Source organism: Podarcis muralis, chromosome 3 (genome assembly GCF_964188315.1).
Source record: "Podarcis muralis chromosome 3, rPodMur119.hap1.1, whole genome shotgun sequence".
NCBI lineage: Eukaryota > Metazoa > Chordata > Lepidosauria > Squamata > Lacertidae > Podarcis > Podarcis muralis.
Window position 1 is genome coordinate 112,767,194 of NC_135657.1, and position 14,392 is coordinate 112,781,585.

At 46.9% G+C, this 14,392-nt stretch overlaps 1 protein-coding gene across 2 annotated transcripts in view; it reads right to left on the reverse strand.

The window, feature by feature from the left end:
- Nucleotides 1-1,644: 1,644 nt before the first annotated feature.
- Nucleotides 1,645-14,392, reverse strand: part of SIL1 (SIL1 nucleotide exchange factor) — a 65,643-nt gene continuing 52,895 nt past the window's right edge. For both annotated transcript variants that reach the window (XM_077926485.1, XM_077926484.1), the window contains 2 exons: nt 7,962-8,126; nt 1,645-2,444 (listed from right to left, as the gene is read on the reverse strand). In XM_077926485.1, coding sequence (XP_077782611.1) covers nt 2,091-2,444; nt 7,962-8,126 — 519 coding nt within the window. In that variant the 3' untranslated portion in view covers nt 1,645-2,090. The remainder of the gene's footprint in view (nt 2,445-7,961; nt 8,127-14,392) is intronic.

Consider the following 14,392-nt stretch of genomic DNA (forward strand, 5'->3'; position numbering starts at 1 on the left):
AGATTCTAGATTTCAGATTGAGATATTGAATAACAATTATAAAATTCTGTCTAAAATGTACAATCAATTATTGGAATGGAATTTAATAGACGAGGAAGTAAAGTCGGTAATGATACATTGGGCTAGAGATATCGGTCACAATATATATTTTGAAGAATGGGAGAAACTTTGGAAAACACATCTCAAGTTTACAGCTTGTGTGACACTAAAGGAGAACTTAATGAAAATGTTTTACCGATGGTATATGACTCCTGCAAAATTAGCCAAAATGTACGGAACCTGTAACAAATGCTGGAAGTGTAAAGAAAGGGAGGGGTCCTTCTACCATGTGTGGTGGGAATGCCAAAAAGTTAAAGGGTTTTGGGAGAGTGTATACAATGAAATGAAGAAAATTTTTAGATATACTTTTGTTAAAAAACCCGAGGCGTTTCTGTTGGGATTGGTAGGAAGGGAGATAAAAAAGAAAGATCATAAGTTGTTCCAGTATGCAACAACGGCAGCAAGAGTCTTATTAGCTCAAAATTGGAAATCTGAGGGTTTGCCGACAATCGAGGAATGGAGAGCAAAACTATTAGATTACGCGGAGATGGATAAGATGACAGGGAAAATTAGATACTCAAAAGATCAGAGGTTCATTAAGGATTGGGAAAGTTTTACGAAATATCTGGAAAATTTAAGTGACGGACAGATAACACTAGTGGGTTTCAAAGGAGCTCTGTAAAAAGAAAAGGGTATTGTCCAAAGAGAAATGGAAGAACTAGGATGATTAAAGGCAATACAAATTAAGGAATGTGAACTTTTATAAAAGACTATTGCGGATGATTTGCGGAAAGGTTGAAGGAAGTCATACAAAAGAATCTGTGAAAATGAGAATTGAATTTTTGTATTTTGTCTTTTTTATTATTTAAACTAATAAAAATTATGCATGGGGGGAAAAAACAAAGTGTTGGTGCCGACCTTTAAAGCCCTAAATGGCCTTGGCCCCATAGACCTGAAGGAGCGTCTCCACCCCCATCGTTCTGCCTGGACGCTGAGGTCCGGCTCCAAGGGCCTTCTGGCGGTTCCCTCACTGCGAGAAGCAAAGCTACAGGGAACCAGGAGGAGGGCCTTCTCGGTAGTGGCACCCACCCTGTGGAACACCCTCCCACCAGATGTCAAAAAGATAAACAACTACCTGACATTTAGAAGACATCTGAAGGCAGCCCTATTCAGGGAAGTTTTTAATGTGTGACATTTTAATGTATTTTTAATCTTTGTTGGAAGCCGTCCAGAGTCAGATGGGCAGGATACAAATAATAAATTATTATTATTATTATTATTATTATTATTATTATTATTATTATTATTATTATTACCGATCTTTTCACCTGAGGATTTGCCTGACAAACAGCCAAGGAGGAGCCCGCAGAACATAGTTTGAAAAATAATTTGAGCTAGATGAGTTTTTGGGGAGTGAAACCTTTCTACACAATCCACCGTTCAGTCCCCTTTACTCTCGGGTTCCAGCTGGAAGATCAAAATCAAGTGTTGGACTAACCGAAGAATGTTTTTTAACAACGGAACTACGGACAAAAACCAGAAAGCTGGAACTGGCTTCGAAAATACACAGGAAAAAGACAACAGTTAAAGAAAGCATCTTGCACATTTTGAGTAAAATCTTTTTTTCACAGGAAGTTGGCTTTCCAAATAAGAAAAGAGTAGGATACACTCGCCCTCTTAATACTCACATTCTAAAAATATTTCTATTGACGTGACTAAGGCAGCAGACTTGCTCTAACCAACTCCATGCACTGGCTGAACTCCTTTGTAAAGACCATATCCCCTTCAGAGAGTTGTTTTGAAATGCGAGGCTCTTCTTTTCGCAGGCGACGACTGCAGGGACACCTTAAACCTGCTTCTTATGGCGATTTCCAGAAATAAAACACACCATCAACTGCACATACGAAGCTAGTCTTCGCTCTGTAACGAGCGCATGGGCTTACTCGCCACCTAAGGGACTGCACAAAGCCAAAAGGTTTGTTCAGTGGTTTATTCCGCGCAACGTCCCCAAATTTACCAGCGAACGTCTCAGCAAGGCTAGGGTAAAGTCTTCATTTCAGCTGCTGGGCCAGGCTATTTATAGAGCTGAGGACTTCCTTAAAATAGCCGTCGTCTTCCCCTTCCTTTTGTTCGTCCGCCGCCAGCACTTCGTATTCTTGGCGAAGGAGGCTCAGTGTATGGCTGAGGCTGTGATCTGCTTTGTAGCTGTCCCTGCAGGAAGCTAGCAGCACATGCACGGTCTTCAAAACCTTCTCCCTGGCATCGTGCTCTGGCATCCTCAGGAGGTTAGGAATTATCCCGCACCAGCCTTGTTCGACAATGGCTGGGAGCAAGATCACTTGGCTGTACTGCTGGGCTCTCTCCCGGAACTGGTCGTCGTCATCCGGCGAGTCCTTGAGCGACAGCTGCAATCAAGTTCCTTAAAATTATTATCCTGCACTTTCATTTATTTTATTTTATTTTGGTAATAACTTTTTGTTAATTTTTCAAAAGCTTAACATATATAGTAAGGTAAAGGGACCCCTGACCAATAGGTCCAGTCGTGGCCGACTCTGGGATTGCAGTGCTCATCTCACTTTACTGGCCGAGGGAGCCGGCGTACAGCTTCCAGGTCATGTGGCCAGCATTACTAAGCCGCTTCTGGCGAACCAGAGCAGCGCACGGAAACGCCGTTTACCTTCCCGCCGGAGCGGCACCTATTTATCTTCTTGCACTTTGACATGCTTTGGAACTGCTAGGTTGGCAGGAGTAGGGACCGAGCAACGAGAGCTCACCCCGTCACGGGGATTTGAACCGCCAACCTTCTGATCAGCAAATCCTAGGCTCTGTGGTTTAACCCACAGCGCCACCCTTGTCCCAAGTATAACATATATACTTAATACATAAATCCGTCTTCTTCCAACTTCCCATCCCATTTTCCATGATGTTTTAATTTCTTTTCCCACCCACCCCTTCTGCCCAATATCTTCAATGCTGTATTCTCTCATTCCTTCTGTTGCTCCTATTTCAAATTCTGCTCGTGAATTCATCATATTTACCGTATTTTTCGCTCCATAAGACACACTTTTTTCCCTCCTAAAAAGTAAGGGGAAATGTCTGTGCGTCTTATGAAGCGAATGCGTGGTCCCTGGAGCCCAATTGCCCAGGGGTGAACAGCAGATTGTGCTTTTTTTTTTATTTTTAGAAAGAGGGAATGGGGTGTTGAAACAAAGCCGCTTAGCAGCTGATCAGCAAGCAATCAGGAGGGGAGATAAGGGACTCTAGCGATAAAAGAGGCTGCCACAGCATGAACCACAAAAATCATACATCCACTGTTTCATTCAGAATATTTTTTTTCTTGTTTTCCTCCTCTAAAAACTAGGTGCATCTTATGGTCAGGTGTGTCTTAGGGAGCGAAAAATACGGTGTATATATTTCTTTAAACAGTCTGAAAAAGGCTTCCATTCTTCAACAAAACAGTCATCGTCAAGTTCTCTTATTTATTTCAACCACCTCGGACGCTGCTTCGCTTCGCAAATGTGCTAGCAGTTTTATCACCGGGCCTTTTGCTGTTTTGAAATCCAATTTGCAAACATCCACGATGTGGATGCCTAGTCTCCTGTAGCCCTTAAAGGAAAGGAAAGGAGAAGCTCCTCTAAGGATTGAAATCGACCAGACCAGAAGCTGGCCGCAACCTGGGCTGGATCTAGACACATCAAAGAAGCGTTTCAGTTAAATGCGTTGTGAACTTTGCATGAGAAATTGGGTTGGCAAAAACTCTACAGCGCCATCTGGTGTCACAGTGGTATAATGCATATACAACGCACATAAAGCGCCTTTTCTTTGCTAGTGTAGCCGAGTCCCTAGTCCGATCTATTTCATCCTTCTGTTGGTTCCACGAGGAAGCGGCAGCAGTTACCGCATTTTTCGCTCCATAAGACACACTTTTTTCCTCTTAAAACCTAAGGGGAAATGTCTGTGCGTCTTATGGAGCGAATGTGTGGTCCCTGGGGCTGGGAGGGGGGGACCCGGGCTTCCCTCGCCAGCCCCACAAGCTTCGGGAGCAGTGGAAAGGCTGCACACAGCTTTCCGGTTTCCCGGGGCTGGCGGTGAGGGAAGCTCGGCTTTCCCCACCGCCAGCCCCACAAGCCTTTCCGTTGCTCCCCGACCTGCTCTTTGGGTCGAGCAGCTCTGGGGTAGCCCGCGAAGCCTCCGCAGGGCAGCGGGGACCCTTCATCCCACTGCTCTGCGGAGGCTTCGCACGGCTATCCCTGGCTTTTGCGGGATGTGGGGGAAAGGACAGAACGAGGCTCTCTCACTTCTTCCACCTCCTGCAAAAGCCCCCAAGAGCTGCATATATTTTTTTTTCTTGAATTCCCCCCCCCCAAAAAAAAGTAGGTGCGCCTTATGGTCTGGTGCGTCTTATGGAGCGAAAAATATGGTAGGTGTGAAGAAGAAGGAGGAAGCAGGCTTTTCCCACACAGGGAGCTCCCCCCAACCCCCGCCCCAAAAAAACCCCATTATGCTGTACAATTATCGAGCTCCCCCTGCTAGATCAGGGCTACCACAGTGGTAGTCAAAGGGGAAATGGCTCTTCTTCTTCCACAGGAAGAATCAACGTGGACGCAGCCAAGAAGCTGAGCTCCAGCGACAAGACTCACGGATTGGCACGGCCAGCTGGCCAGCCATGTGCAATAAAAGGGTTGCTTACAGCACGGTGCTGCGAGACACAAAACTCAGGGAGTTGGGGTGCTGTATTATTATTTTTTAAGCATTCCTGTGCTTTTTTTTTAACTTGGCAGCCTCCTGTGGTAATTGCTATATATGTGCTTCATTAATTAGATCTTAATCGCAAGGATCTCCTAGCTAGTATATTATCATTAAGGAAGATTGCTCTTCTCAACCCATCGAAACAGAGTCAAATCAGCCAAATTATAGGGGAACGCGCCCTGGGAACATGCCATGCTCCCCCGCATCCTGGGCTGCGCTAAAGACTTCCTGAGATGCCTCGCTGTAACCTGCACGTTGGGAATAGCCCAACGCAGGCAGCACGCCACAGTCGTGTTTGCAGCAGCTGCAGAAAACAGGGTGCTAGATGATGAAGTGGGTGCATAAGCCAAAAGGGCAAGCAGAACAGCAGCAATGCATTCTGCAAAGCCAGGGGGCCATTCAGGCCCGAGAGACTCGAGGTGTGGCGAAAGCGCACTCACTCACATGCCCTTTGCAAGACTTGCCAACTCTGCCACCCCTCCTGGCCTTTCCTACTTGCCATATCATGAATTTGATGCACAGAAGTGCAAGGTGAAGCTCTACCTCTCTATCAAATCACAACCAGTGAAGGCGGTGAAGGTCCTGGAGGAGGTTGGAGGATGGATGGCAGCTAACAGATTGAGGTTGAATCCTGACAAGACAGAAGTACTGTTTTTTTTGGGGGGACAAGGGGCGGGTGGGTGTCGGGGCGTTCTTGGTGGTGACGCCCGCCCTGCGGAACGCCCTCCCACCAGATGTCAAGGAAATAAACAACTATCTGACTTTTAGAAGACATCTGAAGGCAGCCCTGTTTAGGGAAGCTTTTAATGTTTGGTGTTTTGTTCTGTTTTTAGTCCTCTGTTGGGAGCCGACCAGAGTGGTTGGGAAACCCAGCCAGATGGGCGGGGTATAAATAAAATTATTATTACAGTGGTACCTCAGTATGCGAACGGGATCCGTTCCAGAGCCCCGTTCGCATCCTGAATAGAACGTAAGATGCGACGACGCGTCTGCGCGTGCTGTGTTTTGCCGCTTCCACACATGCGTGTGACGTCATTTTGAACATCTGCGAGCAGCGAAACCCGAAAGTAATGCACTCCGTTACTTCCAGGTTGCCATGGAGCACAACCAAAAGCGCTCAACCTGAAGCACATTGAACCTGAGGTATGACTGTATTATTATTATTATTATTATTATTATTATTATTATTAAGCCAATGGCTTTTGAGGAAGTAGGCGTGCCCAAGCTCATCTGCAATGGGTTAAACAACATAGGCAGGTTCATCTGCACCTTGAGATGCAGTCTTCATCTCCTTCCATCATCAGCTGAGGAATTGGATGAAACTTCCAGCAGGTGATGTCAGCCATGCACTAAATTAAGAGTGGAGAACCTTCTGTCCTCCATAAGTCATTGCTCTACAGCTGATCTCCCATCGTTCTGACCTTTGCACCTTGCTGGCCGAGGGCGATGAAGGTTGGGGAGTCGAACCTCATATGTGGAGGGCCACAGAGTTCCCCCATCTGTGCACTAAACAAGCCTATGTACGAAAATGTCACACTACGTAAAGGTAAAGGGACCCCTGACCATTAGGTCCAGTTGTGGCCGACTCTGGAGTTGCGGCGCTCATCTCGCTTTATTGGCCGAGGGAGCCGGCGTACAGCTTCTAGTCATGTGGCCAGCATGACTAAGCCGCTTCTGGCGAACCAGAGCAGCGCACGGAAACGCCGTTTACCTTCCCGCCGGAGTGGTACCTATTTATCTACTTGCACTTTGGGGGGGGCGTGCTTTCGAACTACTAGGTTGGCAGGAGTAGGGACCAAGCAACGGGAGCTCACCCTGTCGCAGGGATTCGAACCGCCAACCTTCTGACCGGCAAGCCCTAGGCTCTGTGGTTTAACCCACAGCGCCACCCGCATCCCTAATTGTCACACTACTGAGCTGTAGAAAAAGGAAGTATTCAATAAACAGAATAATGCATTCAGAGGATGGCCTCTAATTTGTAACTTGCCGCATCGCGGCATGCCAAATGCAATCGTCCACGGCTTTTTCAAAGTTTTCCCTGTAAAGAGATTCTGGGCAATGATGAGTCATCGATACAGAGCAAGATAATTGCCTTTTCCAGAGGAGACACACGAGGTTTGAGCAAACAGATTCAGAGCTGCAATTCTGGAAGACTTAGTCTGAATTTCTGTCTTTGGACGAATTAGCCAGGTGGCAGCGGGAAGCCAGCCACCTTCTCGCAGGGAAACAGTGATAATGCCCTAACTTGCAGGATTCCTGTGAGGGGTGTTAGGTGAATCATTTTGAAAATGGATGAGAGCTGGGGAGACTCTAGCAAGTTGCCACCTGATGCCGTCGTGGTGCCAGGTGACTGACAGATGAACAGCCACCTGCCAATGGAAGGAGGTCACACTTATTCGGCTCCACCGTTCCAGTTCTTCTACTCCCGTAGTGATGAAAATACAGCTCTCATTCTCTCTCTCTCTCCCCCCCCCCCCCCGGCTAAAAGGAGGGTTTGGATGAATTTCTCCTTCCAGGGACACCTGACTCATCCTCACTATTATTGTATTTTAGTGTTCTGTTGGAAGCCGCCCAGAGTGGCTGGGGAAACCCAGCCAGATGGGCGGGGTATAAATAAATACCCGGGGACCGCCTCTCCCGATATGCCCCACGGAGAGCCTCAAGGTCCATAAATAGCAACACCCTAGTGGTCCCAGGCCCTAAGGAAGTTAGATTGGCTTCAACCATAGCCAGGGCCTTTTCAACACTGGCCCCGGCCTGGTGGAACACTCTGCCTCATGAGACCAGGGCCCTGCAGGATCTGATTTCTTTCCGCAGGGCCTGTAAGACAGAGTTGTTCCGCCTGGCCTTTGGTTTGGAGCCAATTTGATTCCTTCCCCCTCTTTCCTTTTCCTTTCTCCTCCTGTGATGAGGCTGCATTTTAATATTTTATTGTTTCAATATTTTATTGTTGTATTTTAATCTTGTTTTTAAGTTGTATTCATTCAACTTATTTTTATTATTTGATTTGACTTGAACTGATTTTATAATGAAATGATTTTAGAATGCTGTATTATTTTACTGTTGTTAGCCGCTCTGAGCCCGGCCTTGGCTGGGGAGGGCGGGGTACGAATAAAAGTTATTATTATTATTATTACTCCCGCTTATCTGTGCCGCACAACAGCTCCGCTTACCTTTTCCACGACTAAGTCATAGAGAAGCGTCACAATGCGGATGTGCAACATCTCCGTCCCTTTCTCTGTGCAGAGATGCCGAAGCACTTGAAGGCCTCCAAGCTTGAGGAACTGCTGCTGAGCGTAGGGGAACTGCCGCAACATGGACGACAAAGCAAAGAGAGCCTGGGAACAAAACACAACAAGGGCGTTGGAGACGCTTCTGGTCTACCAAAAGCTTTCCCGCACAACTCCTCCGACACGTGCCCCCCGACACCTCCAATGCCCCTAATAAACAATTTGTCTATACAGTGGTACCTCGGGTTAAGTACTTAATTCATTCCAGAGGTCTGTTCTTAACCTGAAGCACCACTTTAGCTAATGGGGCCTCCCGCTGCCACCACGCTGCTGGAGCACGATTTCTGTTCTCATCCTGTTCTTAACCCGAGGTAATATTTCTGGGTTAGCGGAGTCTGTAACCTGAAGTGTATGTAACCCGAGGTACCACTGTATTTTCATCACGGTTTCGCTTTGGGGAATTCGTAGAGCCAGAGTCTGAAGGAACCCACTAAAGAGGTTTTCGCTCCGGGACACGGCCTCAAAGATTATAATAACAGTCATTTATAAATAACAATACTTTTTGGTTTCTGAAAATGCCCAGGCACCTGGCATTCTCTACTGGCTTCACAATATTTTGCAGACTTTTACAGACCCCCACCCCCTAGGCAGACCGAGGAGAAAACAGGCTCTCTTCCCTCGCACAGCTATCTCTTCTCCATCACCAATGCTAGGTTTTCTTCTTTCCTTCCTTCCTTTTCTCTTATTATAAAAATCTTTCAATAAATTATTATTATTATTATTATTACTCGGTCCAGTATATCTGAAGGAGCGTCTCCTCCCCCATCGTTCTGCCCGGACACTGAGGTCCAGCTCCGAGGGCCTTCTGGCGGTTCCCTCGCTGCGAGAGGCCAAGTTACAGGGAACCAGGCAGAGGGCCTTCTCGGTGGTGGCGCCCGCCCTGTGGAACACCCTCCCATCAGATGTCAAAGCGATAAACAACTACCTGACATTCAGAAGACATCTGAAGGCAGCCCTGTTCAGGGAAGTTTTTAATATGTGACATTTTAGTGTATTTTTCATCTTTGTTGGAAGCCGCCCAGAGTGGCTGGGGAAACCCAGCCAGATGGGCAGGGTACAAATAATAAATTATTATTATTATTGTTGTTGTTGTTGTTGTTGTTACTACTACAGTGGTACCTCGGGTTAAGAACTTAATTCATTCTGGAGGTCCGTTCTTAACCTGAATTGTTCTTTTTTTAAAAAATATTTTTTATTGATTTTCCAGTAAAAAAACATCCAATTGAATATCCAATCATAATACTTCAATGAAAATAAAAAACTACAATAAAATAAAATAAAAAAATTATAGTCCAAATTGTATTTATTAATTTCTCGGAGTTCTCCACGGTCTGGATCTCTGAAGCATATCTCCACATCTTAGTCCTGCTTCTCCTAACCTGAAACTGTTCTTAACCTGAGACACCACTTTAGCTAACGTGGCCTTCCGCTGTCGCCGCGCAATTTCTGTTCTCATCCTGAAGCAAAGTTCTTAACCCGAGATACTATTTCTGGGTTAGCAGAGTCTGTAACCTGAAGCGTATGTAACCTGAAGCATCTGTAACCTGAGGTACCACTGTACTAGTAGTAGTTGTATTAGTAGAATACAAGTTCTGCCTCTTCCCATTTTTATGAAGCTACATAGAAGGGGGGCACTTTTGAAAGCTAGAAGAAGCCAAGTGGAAGGAAGGGACTTTGATCAGATGGAAGAGCAGGGAAACGTTAGGCGTTCTGAGCTGCGTAGCATGAGGCTGGGTCTGCGTGGAGAGACACAGAGCCTTTCCACATGTTTCAATTAGCAGCCATAGGAGAGATCCCAGTAAAGCTCTCTGGAAAGAATTTTATTTAGACACAATTTCAGGGTGACATTTCTGATGGAAACCGCATACAACCCGAGGACTGTGGAACTCCTTTGGCTCTTCTGCATGTATTATAAAACGTGGAAGATGGTGCCCTCTGGTTAGAGTCCCAGGAAATCAGAGCTCCCGGCTTGCCCTCGACAGCCAATGTTAAACGTCTTCCCGTGCTCTTTCTAGGAAGAAATGAGCACGCAGCGTCCTGTCCCCTCCAGTTCAGCTTCTTCCTCTATTACTTTCTCTCCAGCAATTTAGCGGGTGCTTCTTCTTCTTCTTCCTCCTCCTCCTCTTCTTTATCTTTGTTGTTGTTGTTTAGTCGTTTAGTCGTGTCCGACTCTTCGTGACCCCATGGACCAGAGCACGCCAGGCACCTCTGTCCTCCACTACCTCCCGCAGTTTGGTCAAACTCATGCTGGTAGCTTCAAGAACACTATCCAACCATCTCGTCCTCTGTCGCCCCCTTCTCCTTGTGCCCTCCATCTTTCCCAGCATCAGGGTCTTCTCCAGGGAGTCTTCTCTTCTCATGAGGTGGCCAAAGTACTGGAGCCTCAGCTTCACAATCTGTCCTTCCAGTGAGCACTCAGGGCTGATTTCCTTCAGAATGGATGCGTTTGATCTTCTTGCAGTCCATGGGACTCTCAAGAGTCTTCTCCAGCACCATAATTCAAAAGCATCAATTCTTCGGCGATCAGCCTTCTTTATGGTCCAGCTCTCACTTCCATACATCACTACTGGGAAAACCATGGCTTTAACTATACGGACCTTTGTTGGCAAGGTGATGTCTCTACTTCTCAAGATGCTGTCTAGGCCTGTCATTGCCCTTCTCCCAAGAAGCAGGCGTCTTTTAATTTCGTGGCTGCTGTCACCATCTGCAGTGATCATAGACCCCAAGAAAGTAAAATCTCTCACTGCCTCCATTTCTTCCCCTTCTATTTGCCAGGAGGTGATGGGACCAGAGGCTGCAGCAAAGCCAGGCTGTGATGTTTCAATTCCCACTGCACCGCAAATCAGTGGGAAGTAAATCTCAATCATGTTCTCGCTGTACTGGAATTTTGAGGGGTGTTAAGGGATGCGGATGGCGCTGTGGGTTAAACCACAGAGCTTAGGACTTGCTGATCGGAAGGTTGGCGGTTCGAATCCCTGCGACGGGGTGAGCTCCCGTTGCTCGGTCCCTGCTCCTGCCAACCTAGCAGTTCAAAAGCACGTCAAAGTGCAAGTAGATAAATAGGTACCACTCCAGCGGGAAGGTAAACGGCATTTCCGTGCGCTGCTCTGGTTCGCCAGAAGCGGCTTAGTCATGCTGGCCACATGACCCGGAAGCTGTACGCTGGCTCCCTCGGCCAGTAAAGCGAGATGAGCGCCGCAACCCCAGAGTCGGCCACGGCTGGACCTAATGGTCAGGGGTCCCTTTACCTTTACCTTTAAGCACCGCGCCCTGGGTTAAATGCTAATGCAAGGCACAGTCCCAACGAGTGCTGATCCAATCTTCCTTTTGTTCAGAGCAGGGATAGGAAGAAATTCTGTGTGGAGGGTGGGCAGGTAGTGTCAGGTCTGCCAGTTCCTCACCCAAACTGCTGCCTCATAAAAAGGAGTGCCCCTTTGCAGACTACACACAGTCGCTAGCAGCCCTTTTTTATTATTTGGTTTTGCTGGAGGACGTATACCTCACGAAAAACCTACGAATCTGACTTCCTAGCGAGACATCTTGCAACGTCCTCCCTTTCTGGCCACGTCTCGCCCTCTCTTGTGGCCCTTACTAGCGATTCCCCTTTCCCTTTTACAATTCTTCAGAGCTGTTTTCCCACAAAGTCACATGTCAATCACCCCTTGCTATTTTCTCCAGCTGCTGTGTGTTTGTGTGTGTTGGGGCAAGGAAGGACACAGTCACAGACAATCAGGGGATCCCTCCTTACCAGGGCTGCTTGCCTGCAATGGAGACATTCCGAAGCATCGACACAGAAATATTCTGCACAAGCTGTTTTCCAGGATCTTAGCGCGCGCCAAGGGGCTTGAGACACCTGGACAGGTTAATTAGGCTGGCCTGAAGTCCTTGGGGTTAAAATCCCCATACCTCCTCAGGACCCAGCAAGAGTTAGAACCAATCCTTTTACAGCAGCCTGTCTCCAAGGCAAGCTTGCGGTAGGATGTGAGCTACAGCTTATTAATGAGCCTTCTTATGTAGCTTCTTTAGGAGGCCGTAGAGAAGAAGAGGAGGAGGAGGAGGAGAGTTTGGATTTGATATCCCGCTTTATCACTACCTGAAGGAGTCTCAAAGCAGCTAACATTCTCCTTTCCCTTCCTCCCCCACAACAAACACTCTGTGAGGTGAGTGGGGCTGAGAGACTTCAAAGAAGTGTGACTAGTCCAAGGTAACCCAGCAGCTGCATGTGGAGGAGCGGAGACGCGAACCCGGTTCACCAGATTACGAGTCCACTGCTCTTAACCACTACACCACTCTGGCTCTCAGGGGTCAAACCATCACAAGAGGTGTTCAGCAAGTACAGTGGTACCACGGGTTAAGAACTTAATTCGTTCTGGAGGTCCGTTCTTAATCTGAAACTGTTCTTAACCCGAGGTACCACTTTAGCTAATGGGGCCTCCTGCTGCCGGAGCACAATTTCTGTTCTTATCCTGAAGCAAAGTTCTTAACCTGAGGTACTATTTCTGGGTTAGCGGAGTCTGTAACCTGAAGCATCTGTAACCTGAAGCGTCTGTAACCCGAGGTACCACTGTACTTTGCAACTTGGGAGAACCAGTCAGCAGTGAGCATGGTGTGAATATTTATCTTTATTTGTGTGTTTATTGCATTTCTATCCCAGCCTTTTCTTCAAGGAGCTCAAGGTGGCACTACATGGTGTGGCGTTTGCCCTCCTAGGTGTGTGACATCATACTGGGTTCATAAGGAAAGGGTTAACTAATTGTAAAATGACTAACCAATGGGAACCCAAGGGGAGGAGTTAGGAGTTAGAGTTAGAGTTGTTGAGAAGTCAGTCTGGAGTTAGAGAAGAGACAGAGGGGATAAGTCTGTGGGTTAGGCTAGTCTGATGTGAGAGAGTGAGAGAATCTGTTAAGAGGAGTCAGTCAAACAGTTGAGATAATCTGTCAGAAGGTATTAGGAAGGTATAGGCCGGCAAAGAAACTAAAGTTAAGAAAATGACAGGAATATTATCTGAGAAACCATAAACTTGTTAATGCTTATAAAATAAACTTGTTTATTTGGTTCACTTTTAACAACTGTCTGGACTCAGTGTTTTACCCGAGAGTAACGGGTTGGTGGCAGCGGGGAAGCGAGCACAGTGGTGGCGCAGGGATCAATAGACCGTTGAATGTCTGGGGACCCTGTGTGATCACCACAAAAGGTTCTTCCCTTCTTCGTTTAATCCCCACAACAACCACGTGAGGCAGATTAGTCTGAGAGGCAGTGACTGGCCCAAAGTCACCCAGTGAGTTTCATGGCTGAGTGGGGATTTGAACCCTGGTCTCCAATGTAGCACATTGGTTCTCGAAGCAATTTGCAGAACAAGCCCTCTAGTGCAGTAAAATGGAGGTGGTGGAGGAGGTGGAGGAGGAGGAGGAGGAGGAGGAGGAGGAGGAAGAGGAAGAAGAAGAAATTCAAAACACAAACACACACCCCTCTACTATGAGGATGCTGCTAAACAGCTGAGATGGAGACAAACATTAAAAACAAAAAAACAAAAAGGACAATATACTGCAATAAAGTAACTTTGGTGGACTGAACGAGGATGTTCTCCACTCTCTGCCTCCCTTCCCTCTAGGAGACGGTTAGAACAATTTGTCAGATTAACAATACACTCAGTGCAGCTTTCAGGAACATGCCGTAAATATATTTCAGCTTTATATAAGGGTCTGCATCTAGTGAGGGATTCTCCCTCGGGAAGCATTTCACTGTTACATGAACCTATCCATCAGTCTCTTGTACCATTTTTTGTTTCCCTGTGGCAAGCACACATCCAGAGAAACTCGGGGTTCTAAACACGGGGAGATAGGAGACGTACCCCAGGGCAGCCTTTGTAACATTCTTGGCAGCGCAGCCCTGAATACAGTAGAGCCTCGCGAATTAATACAAGGCGATACCTATTTACTCTGCTGTTGCAAAAGGGTCTCTGAATTCAACGCAGAGGCTCGGAGGTTTATGGGGGAACATTTGTGGCTGGCAATAACAACTGTAACTCTGCTGGATAAGATAAGAGTAACTGGATCTCATGCACCAGGGAATAAATTGATCGCTGAAGAAGCAGCAAAGCACAGACCCTCTCGGGCCCATCAGTCCTGAACATTTAGCTGGGGGCGTTATCAGGCCTTGCCCCTTACAAAAGCATCCGATATTGGTCATTGCTGGAGGCGGATTACTGAACTGCATGAAGCAATTATCTCATCCCCTGAATGTCTACTCCGATGTTCGTTAGCCTCCGAAATTCAAGCCTGCCAGTGGGCTGAGTTAGGTTTCCTTTCTGAAAG